The sequence below is a fragment of the Sus scrofa genome, chromosome 6, assembly GCF_000003025.6.
Source record: "Sus scrofa isolate TJ Tabasco breed Duroc chromosome 6, Sscrofa11.1, whole genome shotgun sequence".
NCBI classification, from domain to species: domain Eukaryota; kingdom Metazoa; phylum Chordata; class Mammalia; order Artiodactyla; family Suidae; genus Sus; species Sus scrofa.
Window position 1 is genome coordinate 149,889,642 of NC_010448.4, and position 24,157 is coordinate 149,913,798.

The window sequence follows — 24,157 nt, forward strand, 5'->3', positions numbered from 1 at the left end:
TGGTGGTTGTTGTCTTTAACCTTCCCAGGTGATACTAATGTCTGTATGGAGTTGATGACCATCGTTGCTGCTCTGTCTTTTCTTTCACCCGTCCTTCTATGGTGCTTTCTGGTTTGGGTTCATGCTCAAGCCCTGATGTTTTTAGCTTGTCTTGGGTTGTCTTCGATAGTCCTCTCAAAATCCATTATACCTAGCTCAGTTCTATAGCAGATTCTCAAGCCCTCGTCCAGATTGCTGAATCAGGATTTCTGTGGGTAGGGCCCAGAATCTGAATTTTATAATTGAGGTGATTCTCATGACCTGTCAGGTTTAAGAAATTGAGGTGAAGACTCAGTTCCCTTCCCTGGGATCATAATAACCTCTTTCAGAGAAGATGTATTTCTGTACATACACATTAATAGTGTATCAAATTAACTTTAAATTAATGATAGTGATGGTGAAGATATAATTCCTGTAGAGAACCCCAGCATAATGTTTTTCCTTATAATTTTTATGTAAAATAGAGGCCCATCTTGTTTAATTTCAACAAGCACAATCCCAAATCAATCATTTGAAGGAAGGAGCAAATATTGGAATTTTTTTTTCTTTTTTTTTTGTCTTTTTGCCATTTCTTGGGCCGCTCCCACGGCATATGGAGGTTCCCGGGCTAGGGGTCGAATCGGAGCTGTAGCTGCCAGCCTACACCAGAGCCACAGCAACGCAGGATCCGAGCCGCGTCTGTGACCTACACGACAGCTCATAGCAACGCCGGAACCTTGACCCACTGAGCAAGGGCAGGGATCGAACCCGCAACCTCATGGTTCCTAGTCGGATTCGTTAACCACTGCACCACAACGGGAACTCCTTTTTCTTTTTTTTTTGTGGAATTTTTTTTTTTTCTTAATTTTTTACTGAATTTCTCCTGCTGATCCCTAAAACCAAGTGAAAGAGGAGGCAAATTCAAATGGTATCTGCTTATCACTATACAGAAGTTTTCAGTTGATGACAGATGGGATAAAATTAAAGTTTTTTAGAGAAGAATAGAATGTTTTTCTTCCATTTTTTTCTTTTAAACCCACATTAGATTTACAGGAAATTGTCTATTGCTAACTTGTACCATCTTTAAAGAGAGTTTGGGGGGATGGTGCTGTGGGAACTTTAGTTATGAATGCTTCAAGGTGATACCTTTATACAAAGAGAAGTTACCTTTAAGTGCTATACTTTTCTTGGTGATTTTTTTTTTAAAGTTATGTACTGAGATAATTTTGGTGAACTAATACTCTATAGGTGCCTAAAATTTTTGGTTGCTTTAACAGTACTAATTAAAAACATGTTTGCATTGGAAAGTCTAGTTTTCTTTAAGAATATAGCATGCCACATGTAATATTTCTTTCCTTTCCAACTGCTCTCTATTATATGCTTAGGGTTTAGATCGCTCCAATTCCTGGGTTAACACTGGTGGTCCAAAAGCTGCCCCATGGGGATCCAACCCCAGTCCAAGTACAGAATCAACACAGGTGGTGTTTATATTAGAGGTTTCTTTATTGGCTGCTGATGTTTCCCTTTAGAACATGACTTTTTAGTATATACTATGATTTCAGTGGCTTGCTTTTTAATCATTAAAAAGTGTGTATTTTTGTTTACTTAGCACATTTTCCAACTGCTATGCATGAATACACCAATTGCACCAGTAATACTCTGCTTTCCTGTTTCCTGTCTCCTCCTCCTTCCCTCCCTGTACACTCCATTGATGTTTCAGTGCCTGCTGCTTATGCAATTGATGACTTTGATAACAGTTCCTACTTTGGGAATAGCACATCTTCTGTGGAAATTTTGAAAAATTTTGTGTGGAAAAAAACCTGACAGTTTTCCATTTTCTTTTGGCTTAAAATATAGCTGTTGTATCATTTTCATTTAGCATTTACTGTCTTGTCATTTCCTTCATAATCACTGACTAGAAATATTGATAATCACCTGAGATGAAATGTGAACAGTATATCATCCCCATACTCTAAAATTAAATACCAGAAGCAAAAATCTGTTTTAATTTGTACTGTGTTGCAAAGTATGAAATTTGTTCTAACTTACTTGTACTAGGTTTTGCTTACTTAAGTCCAATTGCCTGATAGCTAATACTGCATGATTTCTCAAGATATACTTCTCATCTGTGTATTGGCTTTGGAGGAAAATGCTCTCGTTCTTGAAGAAAAAAATTTAATTGTGAATTTGTTAATATAAATGATTTATATTTAATATAGGATGTAGCAAAGTTGAATTATAGTTTTTAATGATAGTGAAAAATGAAAGCATTCTAAACTTGTACTTTTTAAATTAAATATAAAATTCTTGATCTTTTTGGTCTGAGACCAGTGAGAAGTATATTTTTTCTTCTTTACATTTTCTTACTGTATATATGTGCATGTGTATATAGGTCACACAGATAAAAAGTTTCATTCTTTGCAGCACTCTGAATTTATTCTAATCATTAAAATACTTAAACTTTTTAAAGACTAAAACTATATAGACGCCATTTTAATACTTCTAATGTATTGTCATTAAAGTGGGTTAAAATGGTGAAAATGAGATCAGCAATAAAATAGATGGTTATTGAAACCACAGTTAAACTCTATTCAAAAAAATTGTATGTAATCCTTGAGATGCAAAGTCATCCACAGTGAATTTTAATGTTATCTTGTCATTCATTCATCTTCACTCCATAGGCTATGGATCGAAGTTGTAATCGTATGTCTTCGCACACAGAGACGTCAAGTTTCTTACAAACATTAACGGGACGCCTACCAACTAAAAAGGTAGATTCATATGAAGACAAAACATGTAGGGGGAAAATAATTCCAGTAATTAAGTGGCTATAAAATTACTTTACATAACTGGTATGAAATGTTACAATAATTGCACTGTGCTTAAAAATACATTTGAGCAAGCATTGCTTGTGTGATGCCTTTTTGGGTATACTTCTCCAGTGTAGGCTCTTTTACATTATTATAATGTTTATATCTTTGAGGTTGACTGTTTTTAGAGTTTAGTGAATTAAATTTGATCGTCAAACTTTAGTACCAAAAAAAAAAAAATGTATCAACTCTTAATTCTGTTTCTGTAACGGCTTCTGTTTTGTGTTTTAAATCTCCAGGGAAAGGAAGATGAGTTAGAAAAATTATCACTCTTAGTAAGATATGTTGATTTGCTTCCCTTATGCACAGTTTTGTTAGTCCTTTTTCATATTAATATACACTATTTTGCAAATGCTTTGTATGCATATCCATTACAAGGCAGGAAATGTCTGCTATTTTAATAAAAAGACTTTAAATACTTGAAATCTTAAAAATTAACGGCTGATATCAAAGTTTAAATTTTTAAAGGTATTTCCTAAATTGTACCAGCAAAGTTCATGAATGTATTTGCATATGTTGAAATCTGTATGTAAGGCAGAAACAAGATTTTATTTGTAATTGTGAGTTTTTGGTGTAATTTCTGTTTGCAGGTACAATTTAGGAGGCTGTTTCCCACCTGTCCTTTTAAAATTACATTTTACTGCAAGATAACATGTAATTTTTTCAGCTGTTCAACATGCCACTGTCTTACATGTATAAATAGCCATTTCGTTAATGGATGTCCTCACTGCATCATTGAATGGTTCACATGCCTTATTTTGCTTATTCTCATTATATCTTCATTTGTAGTTGCATTATTATTTGGTTTGTGTTATCAGCAGACTTGACATTGATAATAACTTTGGATTTACTTCTGGATAGCTTTTTCATGAGGAGCTGGCTTTGCAGTGGGTTGTTTGCAGTGGCAGCGTTCGGGAATCAGCTTTGCAACAAGCCTGGTTCTTTTTTGAATTAATGGTGAGCCAACTAACACATTCTTTAATATTGTTTTCCTTATTGAACAGTTTTGTGTTAGCTCATTATTTTATTCTACATCTTTTTCTGTTGCCCATCTTACAGTTTTACATGTGCCTCCAAGACAAAATTACATATGCTTATCTCTAAATAAATATTGTGGATAATCAGCACAATTTAGCTGAGGTTGTAAAGCTGATCTTAACTATATTTTTAGGGCTGATTGCAGAAGCTAGCTATCTTTTTAAAGGAAACCTGTGAATTGTTCTTCTTGGTCTGAACATGCTAGGGTACATTGGCAGTACTGTTGATTTCACAGCAAACATAAAAAGAGCTGTATAGATAACTACTGCTTTTATGGTTAGAAAAGTCTTAGGGAACTGCCAGTTACAGCCAATAAAAAAACAACAACACTTTTTTTTTCTTATTCAGTAAATTATGTTAAAAAGGAATGAGTAATTAGTATTTTGATAAATATTTATACAATGACATAAACACATATATACAATTGTTAAGTACTTACAGTGTAGTAGCACAGACTTATGGGCTAGGGATTATTACCAAGGCTCAGAGAGGTTAAGCAACTTGTTTAAGTATACAAGCAGAGTTGTGATTCAGACTCTGGCACTAGGGACCTTCTTCTCCAGCCTCTAGAAAGCTGAAATCATTAAAACTTTTTCTTCCAAGAAAAGTGTAAAATAATAAATAAGAAACAGAGGAAAACAAAACAGCAACAACAGCAAGAAAGGCAAAGAGAGAAAAAGAAAGAAAAGAAACAATGGGAAGTTCCAGAGGATGTCATAGAGTCATTCTTAGCATTGACTTTTACTTACATTGAGGATAAGACGAATTTCTTCTGCAAATCAAAACTACAATGAGGTAGCACCTCACACTGGTCAGAATGCCCATCATTGAAAAGTCTACAAATAATAAATGCTGGAGAAGGTGTGGAGAAAAGAGAATTCTCCTGTACTGAATGTAAATTGGTACAGCCACTATGGAAAACAGTATGGAGGTCCCTTAAAAAGTTAAAAATTGAGTTGCCATATGATCCAGTAATCCCACTGGGCATGTATCTGGAGAAAACTAGTTTGAAAAGATACAAACACCCCAATGTTCGTTGCAGTATCCAAGACATGGAAGCAACCTAAATGTCTATGGGCAGATGAATGGATTAAGAAGATGTGGTTTATATATGTACAGTGGAATATTACTCGGCCATAAAAAAGAATGAAATAGGGAGTTCCTGTATTGGCTCAGTGGAAACGAATCTGATAGTATCCATGAGGATGAGGGTTCAATCCCTGGCTTCGCTCAGTGGGTCAGGGATCTGGTGTTGCTGTGTGCTGTGATGTAGGTCACAGATGCGGCTTGAATCCCTCATTGCTGTGGCTGTGGCATAGGCTGGCAGCTGTAGCTCTGATTTGACCCCTAGCCTGGGAACTACCATATGCTACTGGTGTGGCCCTAAAAAGCAAAAATAAATATATAAATAAAAAGAATGAAATAATACCATTGGTGGCAACATGAATGGACCCAGAGATTATAATACTAAGTGAAGTAAGAAAGAGAAAGGGGAGTTCCTGTCGTGGCTCAGTGGTTAATGAATCCGACTAGGAACCATGAGGTTGCGGGTTCGGTCCCTGCCTTGCTCAGTGGGTTAAGGATCCCGCGTTGCCGTGAGCTGTGGTGTAGGTCGCAGTGCGGCTTGGATCCTGCGTTGCTGTGGCTCTGGTGTAGGCCGGTGGCTACAGCTCCGATTAGACCCCTAGCCTGGGAACCTCCATATGCCATGGGGGAGCGGACCTAGAAAAGGCAAAAAGACAAAAAAAAGGAAGAGAAAGGCAAATAAGTATGTAAGTATGATATCACTTATATGTAGAATTTAAAATATGATGCAAATGAACTTATTTATAGAATAGACTCACAGACATAGAAAACAAACTTATGGTTACTAAAGGGGAAAGAGGGTTGGGGGGAGGTAAATTAGGAGCTTGAGATTGGCAGATATAAACTACTATATAAAAATAAACAACAAGGTCCTACTGTATAGCACAGGGAACTATATTCAGTATCCTATAATAAACCATAATGACATAAATATAGAAAGGGATATAGATGTTATAACTGAATGACTTTGTTGTGTATACCAGAAACTAAATTCTAAAAAGACATTTCTTCTAGAGATTTACTAATCTAAAAACGGTTAAATAAATCAGGCACCAGGTATAAGTGATAAGCAGCTCATTTTTCCCCTAGAGAATAAACACCAAATATAATTCATGTGCTTTTAACATAAGATCAAAATTTTGACTTTTTAAAAAAATAGTGTTAACATGTATGTTCCGATTCTTAAACGTAATATAGTTGAATGGTGGAATGGTGCAGTTTAAGACTTGGTTCTGCTATTTACTAATAGTAAAACCTTGGCTCTAATTTCCCTGAATTCACAGTTGTTATTACTGTCACCACATGTTGTGGTAAGAATCTATATCTAAAAGCATTTTGTAAATTGAAATTAATTTTTACCTAACATTTTATTCTTAGCATTTAGTCCTCAGCATTAAATGTACACCTACCATTTGTCACTAGATACTAAATGCTAAAGATACTACAGTGCCATCAAAGTTTCTAACCTTTCAAGGCTTACACTTAGGGGGACATGGAATGGCACAATTGTTGAGTCTTAGAAAAATTTATTTTTTTTTTTTTTTTTGTCTTTTTGCTATTTCTTTGGGCCGCTACCGTGGCATATGGAGGTTCCCAGGCTAGGGGTCCAATCGGAGCTGTAGCCACCAGCCTACACCAGAGCCACAGCAACGCGGGATCTGAGCCGCGTCTGCACCTACACCACAGCTCGCGGCAACACCGGAACGTTAACCCACTGAGCAAGGGCAGGGACCGAACCCGCAACCTCATGGTTCCTAGTCGGATTCGTTAACCACTGCGCCACGACGGGAACTCCAGAAAGATTTAATTTGAAACAGTTTTTAAAGGATGTAATTTTTTTCTGTTGACATACCCAGAATTTTTTCCCCATTGATAGCCAGGATAATTTCATGAAGGAAATATAGTGATTGAGTTGAATCGTGTTTGGTATTCCTCTAAAGGAATTTACAGAATAGTACGTGAACTTTTTCAAACTATTTTAGGGGCTAAAAGTATTTTAGCCACCTATTAAATCACATGGTATGTTGAAAAAAATAGCCCTAATGTTGAGTCGCTGTGACTTTTAATTATATCCTTAAGAAATTCCGCTCAAGGCTTACTTCTTTTTTCAGGTAAAGAGCATGGTGCACCATTTATACTTTAATGATAAACTTGATGCACCAAGGAAAAGTCGTTTCCCAGAACGTTTCATGGATGATATTGCTGCTCTTGTCAGCACAATTGCAAGTGATATAGTTTCACGATTTCAGAAGGTAAAGATAACGTATTATTTTTTAAAACGAAGTCCATCTTTCAAGCAAACATTCAACTATCATCTTTTATTTGTTTTTCATTTTAAATCTCTTTCCCAGGACACAGAAATGGTTGAGAGACTCAACACAAGCCTTGCATTCTTTCTTAATGATCTGTTGTCTGTTATGGACAGAGGATTTGTCTTCAGCCTTATCAAGACCTGTTATAAACAGGTGATGTATAATTAGTAATACTTAGTAATCAAATAATTTAAATGCTGTGTTTGTTCTTTTTAGGGTTGGAGCTAAAAGACTTTCAAGAACACATTTATATAGTGATTTTTTTTAAAGTATTCATATTTTTATTAGTGAAAAATAAATTACATTTGTTTTCTCAGGACACAGAACTATGGCAGACTGCTGTCGGTATAGTTGCTTTGTCTTGGGTTACACTGGCCTACATATGATTCTTTAATTCTCATTCAGAAGTATACCATCAATTCAGTAGTCTGCACGTAATGCCACCCCAAGATGCCATGTAAGAGCAGCATTTTTACTGAATGAGCAGCTAACCCAACTTAGTGTATCTTGAGTGATTTTTAAAGCAGTTTCATTTTGCTGTGTACTCCTCATGATGAACCCTGGACATTGTAGAGTTTAGAATCATGGGCAAATGTTTATTCAAGTTCCAAGTAAAAGTATTCTTTTCTATGAGCATTTGGTTTTGCTTTAATTTTTTTAAATCGGCTGATCAATGATACATGGCTTTTAGAATACATTAGTTATTGGTCCTGATTGATCATTTGGGTAGTGAGCTGTATAATCATCCTAAAATTACCTTTCAAAGGAGCTTAAAAATACGCAGATCTCTGTAATCCCAGCATTATTGAGGAGTTGGAATCTTGGTGTTGGAGGCGAGGAGTGTAGGACACGGTGCTTATAAAGCACTTCCCTGCTGATCCACAGATTAGTTTGGGAGAATTACTGGTTGAAAATGCTATTTGGCGGTCTGATACTTAGAATTTTGAAGATCTGTTCTACTGGATGCCATTATTGTATGTTTCTTTTAATAGAAAACTTAAAACTATGTGTGGGCACGGACCTATTTGCAAGCATTTGCAGTACTTATCATTTTTATTTTTTCCCCCAAAGTTCATATTTTATTGTGCCCCAAACCTATCCTGTCTTTATTCTTCAAACATTGGCCTCCTACATTTACCAAACATAGAGCTGGACCCTAGGGTTGCTAAAACTATTAAAATAAGTCAGTTGTATACATTTCCTCATGCAGCTAATAGGTAGTTGGGAAAGTAGACTGTCGTAAATATAGGTTAGCACAGGGTGCTGTAAAAAAGAATGTGTACCTTCTTTTATGAAGTTATTTTGGTGGTATAGTTTTATTCATCAAGATTCTCTCTGAGAAGTGCAAATATTAATGCTATATTGGAAATAGAAGAATATGGCTTTAAAAAATGCATTTAATCAGTGGATTTATTCAGTAAGTCTGTAGTCTAAATTTTTTATTTTAGCACTAAGTCTGGAAAAACTGGTACTGTTATTTAAACCACAAAACCCAGAACTACCTACTGAGTTCTGTTCATTAATTCTACCCCCCCGCCCCACGAACACACCTGCAGCATATGGAAGTTGCTGGGCCAGGGGTTGAATCAGAGCTATAGCTGCCACCCTACTCCACAGCCACAGCAACGCCAGACCTTAACCCACTGAGCAAGGCCAGGGATAGAACCCACATCTTCGTAGAGACACATTGGGTCCTTAACCTACTGAGGTACAATAAGAGCTCCTGTTCTTTAATTCTTTAATCCGTCATTCTGGTGTTGGTCTTAGGAAATGATGTGTTCAATTTGTGTTCTCTTATTTTTGCAATGCTTACAAGGTATCTTCAAAGCTTTATTCATTACCAAATCCAAGTGTCCTGGTGTCCTTGAGACTGGATTTTCTGCGAATCATCTGTAGCCATGAGCACTATGTTACCTTAAACTTACCCTGCAGCCTGCTTACTCCACCTGCATCACCATCACCTTCTGTTTCTTCTGCAACATCTCAGGTATGCAAAATGTATGAAAAAAAGTTTTCAAAGCCCACATTTGTGAAAAAGCATTCTAGATACTGGAAAAAGTGATAAGTAACACCATTGAATGATAGCTGTGTGATAGGCTCCATACTAAGTACTTTGTTATGCTAATTATTTACTCCTAAAAGCAACTTAGGAGGTAAGTTGTGTTATTTCCCTCTTCTACAGATGAGAAAACTGAAACACAGAGAGATCAGTAACTTAGCCAGGGTCACACAGTAAAAAATGGCAGAGCTAGGTTTCAAAACACAGTATGTGTTGGCTTTATTCTAGAGCCCAAGTTCTAATCACGGTGTTACATTCCTCTTACTGATTTATGCACTTGTGAGTGAATTCACCTACATAAACTCACTTCAGATGTTTTCACAAGTTGGGTTTTTTTTTTTTTTTTGAGGTGGACACAGACTGAGTTTGGGGTGCAGGATATTTATTAGGGATCAGTACCTTGGAAAGGAAGGGGAATGAAGCATAATTTAGCAGAGAAACAAGTCAGACTGCAGTACAATCCTGGAGTACAGTCCTGCCTGCTTCTCTTGTATCCAGAGAACCCAGAGGAAGCTAGATGGATGTTAATGGGTTTTCATAGTGTGCCTAGTAGTTTCTCTAAAGATGACAAAGGGTTATGGTAGCAATTATTATGTGTCCTGTCATACAGATTGAAATGAAGGGATTTTATTGGTTTTGTATCAGAGAACAATCCTAATTGTCCCTCTAGTGAAACTTTTTTTTTTGGCGGGGTGGGGGGGAAGGGGCTATATAATTCCTGAGGCAGGCAAGCTACTTCCTTGAGTTCTTAATGTCTAAAGTCAGAGTAGATCTGAACTCTTTGTAAGTTTATTTTTGAGATAGTTAATTCCTGAATGCGATTCTCTAGACCTAGATTAACCTCAGATGCTTGATAAAGAAGATTTCAAACTTTACTTAGAAAGATTGGAAAACATCAGAGAATATTCCCCACTTTTCATTTTCCTTTTGCAAAAATTCTTAAGGACCAGCCTATTCCTACATACTTTTACCTGACTAGCATACACTTCCTCCAGTAATGAATGAGGCTAGTCTTTTGCGCTCTTCCCCTATCCTCTGCCAAAGATGGGACAACACAGTCAAGGACAAATTAATCCTAAGTGCATTTCCCTAAACCTTTAGTGAAACACATTTGTTTACACCTGACCCCATGCCAGACATCTCATTTCAGCCAAGAAATTAGTAGAATGTCTTTCATTGTCTTGTTCCCTACTTTCACATCTAACTGCCTAATTTTCAGATTCTCATAGATGACATCATTGTTTAGTGTGGGGGCAGGAATAGTTTTATATACTTATTAGTAAGATGATTCCTCCATAAATAAATCTGAAGTTTGCTCTTCTGAGAAACCTCACATGGGTGATCTTGAATAAGGATTAGAGGGTGATGAGGTTGAGTTCACTCTCACCTTGAACTCTATCTTGGAGGATGCTATTTTGCAGTATTAAAAGAAACTTGTAAAAACTCAGTAAGTGACCACAAAATTATAGGAATTTTCTCGATAGTATTTTCTCTGAAAAACAACTTTATTAGTATTTGAAATTTCTCTGGAAAATCAGTAGGCTTGACTGTGAATATTTCTTTTATACTTAGCAGTGAGTACATAATATATCATTTGGATTTAGTTCCTTTTTTCTCTTCAGAGTATGATATTAAAACATTAAGTGACCAAAAGTATAAAGGAAAAAGCAGATAGAAGAATTTTAATATGAGAAAAAGGAAATTGAAAATAATTAAAGATGTTATTTTATCATAGTTTACTGTACCCAAAGTAATAGGAGTTACCTTCTCCAGTGTTAACAATAGTAATATAAACTTAAAAAGTTTATCTCACTTTCAGATCGTGCTCATATCTCATTTGTTGTAACGCTCAGAGAGTATTGGTTGCATGGCTCTTATAGTTTGATTCTACCTAACTCCCAAACAGAGTTCTGGATTTTCCACCAATGTGCAAGACCAGAAGATTGCGAATATGTTTGAATTGTCTGTGCCTTTCCGCCAACAGCATTATTTGGCAGGACTTGTGTTAACAGAGCTGGCTCTCATTTTAGACCCTGATGCGGAAGGGTGAGTAGATCAGTTTTTGCCTTGTAAGCATCAGTTTTATTCTGTGCTATGGGACAGAAGTATCCCATTTAACTTCCTAGGAATCAAAAGAATACCATTCTTCTACTTCCTGTTCACTAAGTTCCATAGTCATATTATTTCTATATTTTTTCAGTTTTAGGAAAGATAATTTTTGTCATTTATGAATTTGATGTTTGTTTTGAAATCCGTGTTGTATCATGGTTTAGATGGTAGCATTTTTTTCCTTCTTAGTTTACATAAATGTTTGTGCATATTAGCAGGTGAACTCTTAGATTTGATGATTTATAGCAGGCCTTAACTCAAAAGTTAAGGAAAGTAAACTAATCTGTTTAATTCCTTGTCAGGAAAGTTTATTATTTACCATCATACTATGGAGCATTTTACTTCAAAATTTGCCCTACAAACAAATATCCTTAGACTTTAAAAACTTCCAAAATTGTGTCCACTTTTTTTTTTTTAGCAGTTTTGAATGGCTTTTTTATTGTTTCTTTTTTTCATAATTTAACCAAATTTTATTTATTCATTATTTTTAATGATTTTTGTTTTTTCCATTATAGCTGATTTACAGTGTTCTGTCAATTTTCAACTGTACAGCAACGTGACCCAGTCACACATACATATATACATTCTTTTTCTCACATTATCCTCCATCATGCTCCAACATACTGACTGGATAGAGTTCCCAGTGCTACACAGCAGGATCTCATTACTTACCCATTCCAAAGGCAATAGTTTGCGTCTATTAAGCCCGGATTTCCAGTCCATCCCACTACCTCCTCCTCCCCCTTGGCAACTGCAAGTCTGTTCTCCAAGTCCATGAGTTTCTTTTCTATGGAAAAGGTTTATTTGTGCCGTATATTAGATTCCAGGTATAAGTGATACCGTATGGCATTTATCTTTCTCTTTCTGACTTACTTCACTTACTATGGGAGTCTCCAGTTCCATCCATGTTGCTGCACATGGCATTATTTTGTTTGATTTTTATGACTGAGTAGTATTCCATTGTGTATATATACCACATCTTCTTAATCCATTCATCTGTCAATGGACATTTAGATTGTTTCTATGTCTTGGCTGTTGTGAGTAGTGCTGCAGTGAACATCCAGGAGCATGAGTCTTTTTCAAGGAAAGCTTTGTCCGAATATATGCCTAAGAGTGGGATTGCTGGCATATATGGTAGTTCTATATTTAGTTTTCTGAGGTACCTCCATACTGTTTTCCATAGTGGTTGTATCCAAAATTGTGTACACTTTTAAAGAATTTTTGGAAATTGATATAGTAAGAAGAGTATATTGTCTAATGATTGGGATTTATAGACATAGCTTTTCTATAAATACGTTGTGATGTAGCATCCCTATAGGGCCTGTCTTAACAGCTGTTGTCAAAATACCTATGACTGTAATTTATTTGTGGAACATTGCTTCCCCTCCCCCAACTTTTCTCATAATAGGATTATTGGGAGTTTATAATGCAGTTTAATCTCAAGTCAGAGCTCCAGAGAACAACAGGAGATACTTTTGAGCAGGTTTTGTAAGAATCCTATGATGTATTTGTTGAATAAATGGAAGAGGAGGTTGGTAAAGGGATATGTTAATGCTTTTGTGAAAGGTGAGATCTGCAAATGAAAGGCGTGAGTTTTTTAAATAACAGCAGCTTCTCAGAATGTTAGGAATATAGTTTTAAGAAGCAGGTTTTCACACAGCGCTCTGCAGAACTGTAGGTTTCTGAAGGGCTGCTTAATGGGTTTTTCTGTAGGATGGGTTTAGGGTATAGACACTGGAGTATGGAGAGTAAATAGACTATGTGTGTGAAACTCTGGGCCTCACACCCCTGCTTGCCACCACTCTTATATTTTGCCATTGATAAATGAATATAATGTGCTGGGGGCAGGATCCATTGTTTGAAAAAAATCACTCTGATAACAACTTACGAACATACTACCTTTCTTTAATAACAGTTATATATCAGTCATTTGAATCTGTATTTCCATTATTTTTACTTGATTCACAGGATATTTTTGGTTACCAGAAACAGAAAACCATTCTTCATACTGGCTTTATTAAAGGGAAGATATTTATTATTTCATAATTGGAAAAAAGATAAGGTGTTTAGCACAGTAGAGTCAGCAGCTCCATGATGTTATCAGGGTTCTGGATCCTTATTTCTTACTTCCCCTAGAAGCCTCAGCTTTATCCTAACACTAGTATGTTTCTCATGATTATAAGATAGTTGCTCTGATAATTCAGATTAAATTCTATTTGTGGGTGTGCAGCAGATGACAGAGGAAAGAGGCTCTTCCCAAGCATGCAGTGCACCTCTTTCCTTTGGAATGATTTGGCTCACTTGCCTATCCTGTACTGTTACCAGTCACCAGCCAGATTCCTGGATGGATTAGACCACTTCTGCGCAAATGTGGTGCATAGACTGGTCTTGGTTTATGGGTTGTTTGTCACACAGCGCAAGATAAGCTCATGCTTGAATGCAAATCGACTCTCACTAAAAAGCATTTAGTTCACATGATTTTTTTTTTTTTTTGGTAGATCTTCTCAATTAAGGAAGCATCGAGTTGATTAACATTTCTCTCTTCTCAGACTGGTAATGAAACAGCTTCCTGACTTGGTGACTTAAGGACCCGGGCTATTCTAATTGCATCTCCTCCTGAAACAGGGACATAGAGTCAGCTTCCCCTGAGTCATAGGGCCAGGAATGTGTATCTGAAGAATTCTGTGCTCTGTTAGGGAAGACATAGGAAGGAGATGTTATGTTAGCAGTGTCTGATTAAGAAGAGGGAATTTTAACAGTCACCTATTTTTGTGATGATGTTTCTTTCTCACATCAAGGATCAATTCCCTAAAAACAGATAAATTTCTGTGGAACAGTATAGGATTTACGAAAGACTTTTTTACTGCTGTTTTACCCTGCAAGTTGGTCTTCACAGTTGGTCTTTGATTTTCTGTAAAGTCTCAACGCAATAACTGTGTTCACTACTGCTTTTTCTTTGTCTATTCAGTAAAAATAATATTAACTAGAAGAGCTTAAATAGTAACATACAGAATTATAAGCTTTTCCTGCTGTGTGCTTCCTCCTTTTCTCACTCTTTTCTACACCCTGTCCATTAGCAGATGTCTTGGTACTACCTCCAAAATAGATCCCAAGTTCTCCTTCTTCTCCCCATCTCCACTGCTACTCCCCTAATCATGCTTCCACTCTTTCCTCCCTAAAAATCCCTTTTCTACACAGCAGCCTAAATGGTTTTTTAGAAATGAAAATCAAATTATGTCACTTCCTTGCTTAAAACTCTTCAGGGTGTTTAATACCACATACTTTTAACTTTTTAAATAGTTAAAAGTGTGTGCTTTTAAAATAGCCCTTAAAATAAAATCCATACTTAATAGTTAATAATGGACCTCAAAGCCCCATATATCTAGCTCTTGTCTACACTGCCACTCTCTTCCTTCTTAAAATCTAGCTATCCTGACCTTCTTTCTGTTTCTGTAATGGGCCCAACCCATTCCCACTTTAGAGCTTTTGTGCCTGGATTTTTCTGTGCCTGAAGTGATGCGGAAACTGCACTAAGATTTTCACGTACGCATTTCCTTCTTTTGATTCTTCAGGTCTTCCCTCAGCAGCATTTTCTCAGTGAGACTGTCATTGGCCACACATCTGCGTTATAGCTATGTTGTCCTTGCCACAGTTATTCTTAACCATATCAGCCTGCTTTATTTTCTTCAAGGCACTTGCCTGAAATTGCCTTGTTTGTTGGTATATCTGTCCCTTTCCATTAGAATGTGAGCTCACGAGAGCAGGCACTCTTGTCTTTTTGTTCATGGCTTTATTCCCACTGCCTTAGAATTGTGTTTGGTACAAGTGGATGCTTGCTAATATATGTTAATTCAATAAATGAATGATTAACTGAAAGAGTTTCACATCTCATCTCTAAATATTACATTCTTTTTATATTTACATAAATAAAATACAACATACATTTCTTAGATAAACCCATAAAAGGAATGCTTTTCTTTTTATTCCAGCTGCTTGCTAAGTAATCAAAAATAATTCCTTGAGTGGTAGTAAAATATGTGTTCCATATTGACCAAAGATTTGCTCTCTAGAAACTTTCCTTGTAGTTATGAGGTTACAATTATGAAACAATATACTGTGGTTAAATGCAAATTTTGTAGTACAGATATAGTTCTGAAAAAGATCAGCATCTTTATTACAGCATTTGTAACATTAAATTTTTATTTTTGTGTCTGTATTTTTCTCTTAGTTACTAAACTAAGCTCTGTAAGAAAAGGGACAGTGTTATATCTCCAGCCCCTTGAATAGGTTATGACAGGTTCTGTATAAGTATGTGTGTGTGTGATGGCTGAATGTAATTGAATAATGTAGACATATTTAAAGGCTTCATGTAAACGAGTGGTTAGAGTTTAGGTAAGTGGAAGAGTCTGGGGTGGTAGCTGCTGAGAGATAAGTTACGTATGTAACCCAGGTTGGTGAAAAGATTTCATTAGATAAAGTAAAATTTATAGCTGCTTAAAATTTACTTCTTTTGCTTTAAAATATAACCATAACTGTTCTTAAGTTAGTTAATATTAAAATGCACTAAGGAGTTAATGCAAAAATATTGAGATTTACTCAAGTGAATTTGTATAGTGTTTCCTTTTCCTTCAATTCTTATTTTATACAGAGAGACATTCATTAATTTTGTTTTTTTGGATATCCATTAGTTTTAAAATGAGAAGTGTTTTATATGAATACATACAAATATGGAGCGAAGTTAAGAAGTTAAGCAAAATTGGTTCCGTACCATAACTTACTATTTGCTTTAAAGACACTAACTAATCTCTGTGACCTTACTGCAACTGCTTCTTCATCTTCTTTTTAAATAGACTATTTGGATTGCATAAGAAAGTCATCAATATGGTACACAATTTACTATCCAGTCATGACTCCGACCCACGGTACTCTGACCCCCAGATAAAGGCCCGGGTGGCTATGTTGTATCTCCCTCTGATTGGCATTATCATGGAAACTGTTCCTCAGCTGTATGATTTTACAGGTACTTAGTATATTTGATACAAACTTTAAAAGCAAATCTCAATGTTTAAAAGTATTTTAAGATATCTCAAAGATGAAGTTCTTATTTTAGGAAAAGAAACATAAGGAAATTTATACTGACATAGGTACACTGTAAATACTTAACACATTACTGAAAACTTGGCCATATGAGAGAATTCACTGCAAACTTTCTGTGAGAATTTTTAAATAATAATTTTATAGCATTTCCATACCTACCTATTATGAAGTATGGGTTTTTTTCTGTGTGAGTTGTGTACTGTTCATCTGAAAAAAAAAATGAGAAAACTTGCCAGATGTCTCCTACTCTAAGTCTCAATTTATTCAAATATATAAAGTTGAAATTAATGTTCACCTGAGTGACAGGAATTATGTTTATTGCTAATACCAGGTTAGTAAGTTGAAGTTATGTTGCTTTTTAAAAACTGTAACCCACGAATTTTATTCCTCTTGTTTTCCAAATTTAGAATGTACTCAAATTTCTTCATTTGCCCTAAAGAAAACACTGTAGGTTGTATTTGAACTGGAAATTAACCTGATAGAGTCCTTCCAGTTCAATTACTGGTACCTAATATATATTACCAGTAGGTGCTGATGATGCAAAGATAGCCAGCTCCTTTCCTTTGAGGAGGAAAGAGGGTTTTCTTATCTGAAGGTGGAAGCTTAACATTATTTTCATTGTATATATCTCCTTTTACTAGCAAGGTAAAGTTCTCAACAAAACTATCAGTATTAGTATAGGCATGATTAATGTTTAAAATATTTAAATTATTTTTTAAAAGAAGTAAATGTAATGATAAACAGTGTACGTTAAAAGGCTTGTCTTTTAAAGAGTGAAGGAGAATAAGAAGGGGAATTGCATGCTAGGAGCTGATGATTAAGCTAAAATAAATTTTCTTTTATTTATTTCTGTGTCCCCCTCCTCCCCCAGAAACCCACAATCAGCGAGGAAGACCAATCTGCATAGCCACTGATGACTATGAAAGTGAGAGTGGAAGCATGATAAGCCAGACAGTTGCCATGGCAATTGCAGGAACATCAGTTCCTCAACTAACAAGGCCTGGCAGTTTCCTCCTTACATCAACGGTAAAAGCAACTTCCTATAGAAGTTTTTTCTGAAAAGACAGATGTTTACAAGAATATACCCTTAAATAACTGAGATTATTGTAGTAGCTAATGTGAAAGTACTCTGAGTTTTATTTATCTTGTGGAAACATTAAGGTTTTGAGAATATTGCCTGTCTTGTCCTAAGTTGTCTTAAAAATTATTAATTACCTCAAGCTTTATGGTATAAAGCTCTGTATTCTGTCATTCAGAAGACTGAAAATTGCCTTATGCTATGTAGCCTATTTTCTTCATTTTTAAAATCAATTTTATTCTTTCTCAGTTCTAAGAAATATTCTCAGTCGTTTAGTAGTTGAGAATATTTATTTTTAATATGTGAAGATTTATACTGTTTCATGGTTAAATACATATATATTCATCCTGCCTCTGTAATTTTCCCCCATTAAAGAGGGAAGACCATGGAGGCAGGAAGGAAACCAACTGCTAGTAGAGCAAGATCAGCTTCTGAAAGTTTTAAGTGACTTTCTTTCAGGAAAATGCAATCATTTAGGGAAGCTACCCTGCTCGACAACTTTCTAAAAAAAGTTTTATTGAATAATTTACTTATCAAAAGATTCGCCCGTTTTAAGTGTACAGTTTCATGGTTTTTTGCATCCTTACAGAGTTAAGCAGCCATCACCACAATCTAATTTTAGAGCATTTCCATCACTCCCCAAAAAGGCCTATTAGTAGTAGTCACTGTCTATTTCCCCACAGCCCCAGCCCTAGGCAGAAACTAATCTACTTTCTGTGTAGATTCGGCTCTTCTGGACATTCCATATAAGTGGAATTATACACTGTGATCTTTTATGTCTGGCTTCTTTCTCTAAATATAATATTTTGAGGTTCATTAATGTTGTGACATGTATCAGTACTTTTTTTATTGCCAAGCAGTATTCCTTTATGTTGATCAGATTTTTATCCATTTATCAGTTGATGAATTGGTGAATCATTTGACTCTTTTGGCTGTTAGGAATAATGCTGCTATGAATGTGTACATTTCATGTCTTTGCATACATTTTTCATTTCCTTTAGGTAGCTAAGTAGGAATGCATTTGCTGGGTCATGTTGTATCTCTGTGTTTACCATCGGAATTTCTACCTTTTCAAAGTGGTTTCTCCATTTTACATTCTCACTAGCAATGAATAAAGGTTCTTGTTTCTCTAAATCCTCACCAACACTTTTTATTATCTCTTTTTTGTTATATATACATCACACCTTAGTGTGTATGAAGTGGTATTTCATTGTGGTTTTGATTTGTGTTTCCCTAATATCTGCTGATTTGAGAGTTTTTTTTTTGTTTGTTTGCTTATTGGCACATTTTTTTGGATATCTTATTTAAAGAAAAGTCCATTCAAATCCTTAAATATTTTAAAAATTATTCTATTCATCTAATTGTTATTGAATTGAAAGAGTTCTTTATATATTCTAGATGTAAATTCTGTATCACATATGTGAATTGCAGATATTTCCTCCTGTGGATTATCTTTTTACTTTTTTATGTTATTTGAAGTACAAAAGTTTTTAATTTTGATGAATTCCAATTTATCAGTTTTTTTCTTTTATCACTTGTACTTTTGCTATTGTGTAAGATAGTATATAAAGTACATGTACAGTTAAAGTATATTAACAGAAAAAACAGCAGTGTACCTGCCGCTCAGCTTCAGAGGTAGAAAATCGCCAATTTCCGTGAAATTGTGTTTTTCCTCAATTGTAATCCTTTTCTCCCCTCAAAATGACCACTTTTCTCAATCTTATTGACCTTGCTTTTAAGTTTTTAAAACCTTTCTTATGTGAAATATACCACACATGAACAAGTGAATGAAACATAAATGTTTACAAAAGATTTACAAAAGATTATATAATGAATACCTTTGTAACCACCATTCAGATAAAATATAAAACATTGGCTGTCTTTCAGAAATTCTCACATGCTCTTCCCCACCATAGCTATCCACCAAGCCACCCACTATCCTGACTAAAGCTCAATTTTTTAAATAGTTGTTTATTTTTTTTAATTTAAATCATTGATTGCTTAATTTTTTAAATAGTTTTACCACCAAAGTTTGCATCCCTAAATATTATAGTTTAGTTTTACATTATTTTTTTACTATTCGTCCATGTTATAAAATATAGCTAAAATTCCAGATTCTTCATTTTAGTTTGCTATTCCATTGTCTAACTATAGATCAATTTATTTACCCATTCTATTAATAGATGTATAAATGGTTTCTGATCTTTGATTATTGCAAATAGCAATCATAAAATAGCAATCATAAAATAAAAAAAGACGATTTTATAAGTATCCTGTATGCATGTATACACTTTTATTTAGGGTATTTCCTAGGAGTAGAATTTGCTGGGTCATAGAATATGTTTATCTTCTTCTATACTAAATATGTCATGGTGTTTTCCAAAAGATTTGTCTTAATTTATACTTGCCCTGAAGTATGACAGTTCCTGTTCCTTCCTGTGTTCGTTCATCTGCACTTAGAATTTTCAGACATTTAAATTTTTGTCATCTGGAGCCAACTTAATGTGATATCCACTCTGCCATGTATTATTTCCTGTGCTTGGTTATGATACAATGAGAGATGATTTTTATTACTTTGAGAACTAAAAGATTAAGGAAAACTCAACTGTTTTAAACTAGGATCTGGTCTTCCAAGAGACCCTTAAAAAAATCAATACCCAGATTTAAATCTCAAGAAAACTGTGACTAAATTCTCAGTCTTAACCAAATAGTACCAGGTGATTTTTAGACAAGGACTTCACCTTTTATTAAACTTTGGTTTCCTCATTTATACATCTAGACAATAAACCCTACTCTATTGCATTATGATTCAGCAAAGTAATGTTGCTAGCCCAGGGCCTCAGGAAATAGGCACTTAATAATGTGTGCTGAATTTGAATTTAAGGGAGGGTGAATAAAGGTACCGGCAACTATAAGGCTTTAAATTCCAGTCTGGTTAGATTAAGACTATTTGTTCTTTCTCTAATTTTAAAGTCCCTCCATAGAATGGGATTTACATAATGGGCACATAAACTGGGGACACCAGAATGTGTTTACCAACTGACTTGAAAACTTTTGAAGAAGAAAATTCTATAAGTAAGAAGAACCAAGCAAATTCAGTATTTAAACAGGAAAAATCAATTAATAATTTTTTTGTCTGCTTAGGGCCGCACCTGTGGCATATTGGAAGTTCCCAAACTAGGGGTCGAATCAGAGCTACAGCTGCAGGCCTATACCACAGTCACAGCAACTCGGGATCTGAGCCACATCTGCGACCTACACCATAACTCACGGCAAGCCGGATCCTTAACCCACTGAGCGAGGCCAGGGATCAAACCTCCATCCTCATGAATGCTAGTGAGATTCGTTTCCACTGAGCCATGATGGGAACTCCTAAAAATAAATAAAATTTTTGTCAATTTGGTAATTTATAGTTATATTTCATTTTAGCCTTCATTTCCCTGATGTCTTGTGAGGGTGTCCACTTTTTCATATATACTTCGGCTATTTGGATTTTTTTCTTTTGAAGTGTCTGGAATTTTTGGCCCATTTCCATTGGATTATCTGCATTTGTTTATAACTTTATAGCAGTTTCTATGTCTAGATCAAGCCCATTGTCAATTATAAATAATTTAAAGATTTCCTTCTTTTTGGTGGCTTGCCTTTTCATACACTTAATCTCATATTAAGTATTTGGTGATTAGAGTGCCTTATTTAAAAATACTTAAGGAGTTCCCACTGTGGCGTAGCTAGTTTAGGATCAGGCATTTTCTCCACAGCGGCTCAGGTCGCTGCTGAGATGTGGGTTCAATCCCTGGCACAGTGTAGTGGGTTAAGGATTTGGTGTTGCTACAGCTGTGGCTCGGATTCAGTTCCTGGACCAGGAACTTCCATATGCCACAAGACCAGCCATTAAAAAAAACGCAAATTTGTCAACCTTTTTTTTTTAATAGTTTGTGTTCTTTGTATCTTATTTAAAAATTTTTCTTTTTAAGTTTCTGAAATTATCCTCTTATATTATTTTTTAAATCCTTTATTTTTAGTTTTTTTATTCTTTTCTTTTTCTTTTTAGCATATGGAAGTTCCCAGGGTCAGATTGGAGCCTACACCACAACAATGCCAGATCCTAGCCTCAACTGTGACCTTACACTTCAGCTTGCAGCAATGCCAGATCCTTAACCCACTGGATGAGGTCAGGGATCGAGCCTGCATCCTCATGGATACTAGTCAGGTTCTTAACCTACTGAGCCACAATGGGAGCTCCTGTTCTTCCTTTCATATTTAATCCATAAATCTACCCAGAATTGACTTTTTATGAAGGAGAATTTGGGGGTCCAGGTTTATTTATTAACTATTTAATATATTATGCCAAATTATTTCCCTAGCTGCCTGGAATACTACCTCTGATGGTCTATCACGTAGAGAAAAGTCCTCATGCATTTAAAATAATTGTCTTGGCTAATTATTTGTCCTTTATATGTCTGTGCAAATTTAGAATCAGCTTATGAAGTTCCACTAAAATAAATAGACAAAAACCAGCGAAGCTGTTGGAATTTTTGTTGAGATTGTATTGAATCTGTGGATCAGTTTTGGGGAAAATTAATATTTTTATACTGTTGATTCACCAAATCCTTGAATGTGGTTGATATCCCCAGTATTTATTCCTTTTTTGTAGATGTATTGTTGATTGTTGATATTTTTAAAATATCTTAATAATATTATAAAATTATATAATACATATTATTCATATATATGATATTCTTATGGCCTTAAAAATATCATCTTTTTCAAAAGTTGTTATCTAAAACTGTCAATTGCACTTATGTGGACACAGAATTTATTTTGAACAATAATATTTATTTCCAGCATAATTGCTCTACTAATAACATATGTATAGATTTTTTTTTAACATACACAATCATATCATCTGTGAATAATGGTAATTTATTTTTTCCTTTCAGTTTTCATAACTTATTTTACTGGCTGGAAGCTTGGAGTACAGTGTTGAATAGAAAGTAGTAGTTATAGCCGGCATCATTAAAGGGGAAACTTGAAACATTTCATTCTTAAACATAAGTGCTGAAAGTTTGGGTTTTTTTTTTTTTTAAAGATATTCTCTATTGTAATATGGAAGTCCTCTTCTGTACCTAGTTGTAAGTTTTGTTTTTTTAATTATGAATAGTTGCTGAATTTTATCATGCTTTTTTGCCCAGTTGAGATTATCATGTTATTTTGCTTTTAAATCTTTTACTGTGACCCTTTTCAACTGCTTTTCTAGTGTTAAAGCTACCTTAAATTCCTGACTTAAACCCAACTTTTTCATGTTGTATATTAATGGATTTGGTTTACTATATTTTGTTTAAGATTGTGTATCTGTGTTAGTAAGAACTTTTTTCTTACTCATGATGTTCTGTTCAGGTTGGATTCTGGGGGTAGTGGTTGAGCCAATTGAAATGAGCTAGTGAATTTCCCTTTTTATTCTGTTCCCTACAAGTACTAATTTAAAGTTGAAATTATTTCCTCCTGCAATATTTGGAGAATTTATGGATGAAGCCATTTGTGCTTGTGATTTTTTTGGGAAAGTTTTAAAATTACTGATATTTCTTTAAGGTCTGTAAGACTGTCCAAGTTTCTATTTTAAATACACTGGTTTTTGTAAATTTTTTCTAGTAGAAAATTATTCAACTTTCTTGGCGTATAACATTGTTCTGTGATCTTTTAAATGTCTATAACATGTATCATAGATGTAAACATTTTCATTTCTGTGACTGGCTTTTTATACCTTTTGTCTTAAATCAATCTCAACAGCAATTTGTATGTTTCTTTAGTTAGTATAAAAAACCAATTTGGGGGCAATGTTGAGCCTCACTTTTGAATATTTATTATTTATTGTCTTCTACTTTCTTTCGGTTTATTTGTGTTCTTTTTTCTAACTTTTTGAGATGGATGCTTAACTCACTAGTTTTCATCCTTTCTTTCTGATATGTATTTTAACCATATTTTCCTTTACTTATTGTCTTAGTTACATGCTGCAATATATAGGTAACATTTTCATTATTAGTTTAAAATATATGTCAAATTCATTACAATTTCTTTTTAGACTTTTTAGACAAAAACGATTAAGTCGTTTTGTTTTAAAATTTCCATTCCTCTGGAAATTCTTCTGGTGACACAGCAGACTAAGATCTGGCATTGTCACTACAGTGACTCAGGTCGCTTCTGTGGCAAGGGTTTGATCCCTGGCCCCGAAACTTGCACGTGCTGTGGGCATGGCCAAAAAAAGAAATTTCCAATCCTCTGAAAATTTCAAGTAATCCTTTTGTTTCTGATTTTTGCCGAAAAATCAGAGATCTTGATCAGAGATCTTACTCCATGTAATTTGTTATATTTGCGGCGGTTGGTTTTATGGTCTAGTACATAGTTTTTGTAAATATTTCACATACTTGAAAAGAATGCAGGAGTTCCCACTGTGATGCGGTGGGTTAATGATCCGGCTTGTCGCTGTTGGAGG

At 34.9% G+C, this 24,157-nt stretch overlaps 1 protein-coding gene across 9 annotated transcripts in view; it reads left to right on the forward strand.

Annotated features, from left to right (window-relative positions):
- DOCK7 (dedicator of cytokinesis 7) overlaps positions 1 to 24,157 on the forward strand; it is a 226,479-nt gene that overhangs the window by 144,267 nt on the left and 58,055 nt on the right. For 4 of the 9 annotated variants that reach the window (XM_021096552.1, XM_021096544.1, XM_021096546.1 and 1 more), the window contains exons 23-32: positions 1,404 to 1,496; positions 2,700 to 2,789; positions 3,128 to 3,163; positions 3,750 to 3,845; positions 7,124 to 7,264; positions 7,364 to 7,477; positions 9,141 to 9,311; positions 11,290 to 11,429; positions 16,343 to 16,512; positions 17,461 to 17,615. In XM_021096552.1, coding sequence (XP_020952211.1) covers positions 1,404 to 1,496; positions 2,700 to 2,789; positions 3,128 to 3,163; positions 3,750 to 3,845; positions 7,124 to 7,264; positions 7,364 to 7,477; positions 9,141 to 9,311; positions 11,290 to 11,429; positions 16,343 to 16,512; positions 17,461 to 17,615 — 1,206 coding nt within the window. The remainder of the gene's footprint in view (positions 1 to 1,403; positions 1,497 to 2,699; positions 2,790 to 3,127; positions 3,164 to 3,749; positions 3,846 to 7,123; positions 7,265 to 7,363; positions 7,478 to 9,140; positions 9,312 to 11,289; positions 11,430 to 16,342; positions 16,513 to 17,460; positions 17,616 to 24,157) is intronic. The other 5 variants (XM_021096547.1, XM_021096548.1, XM_021096551.1 and 2 more) reach the window with 3 other exon arrangements.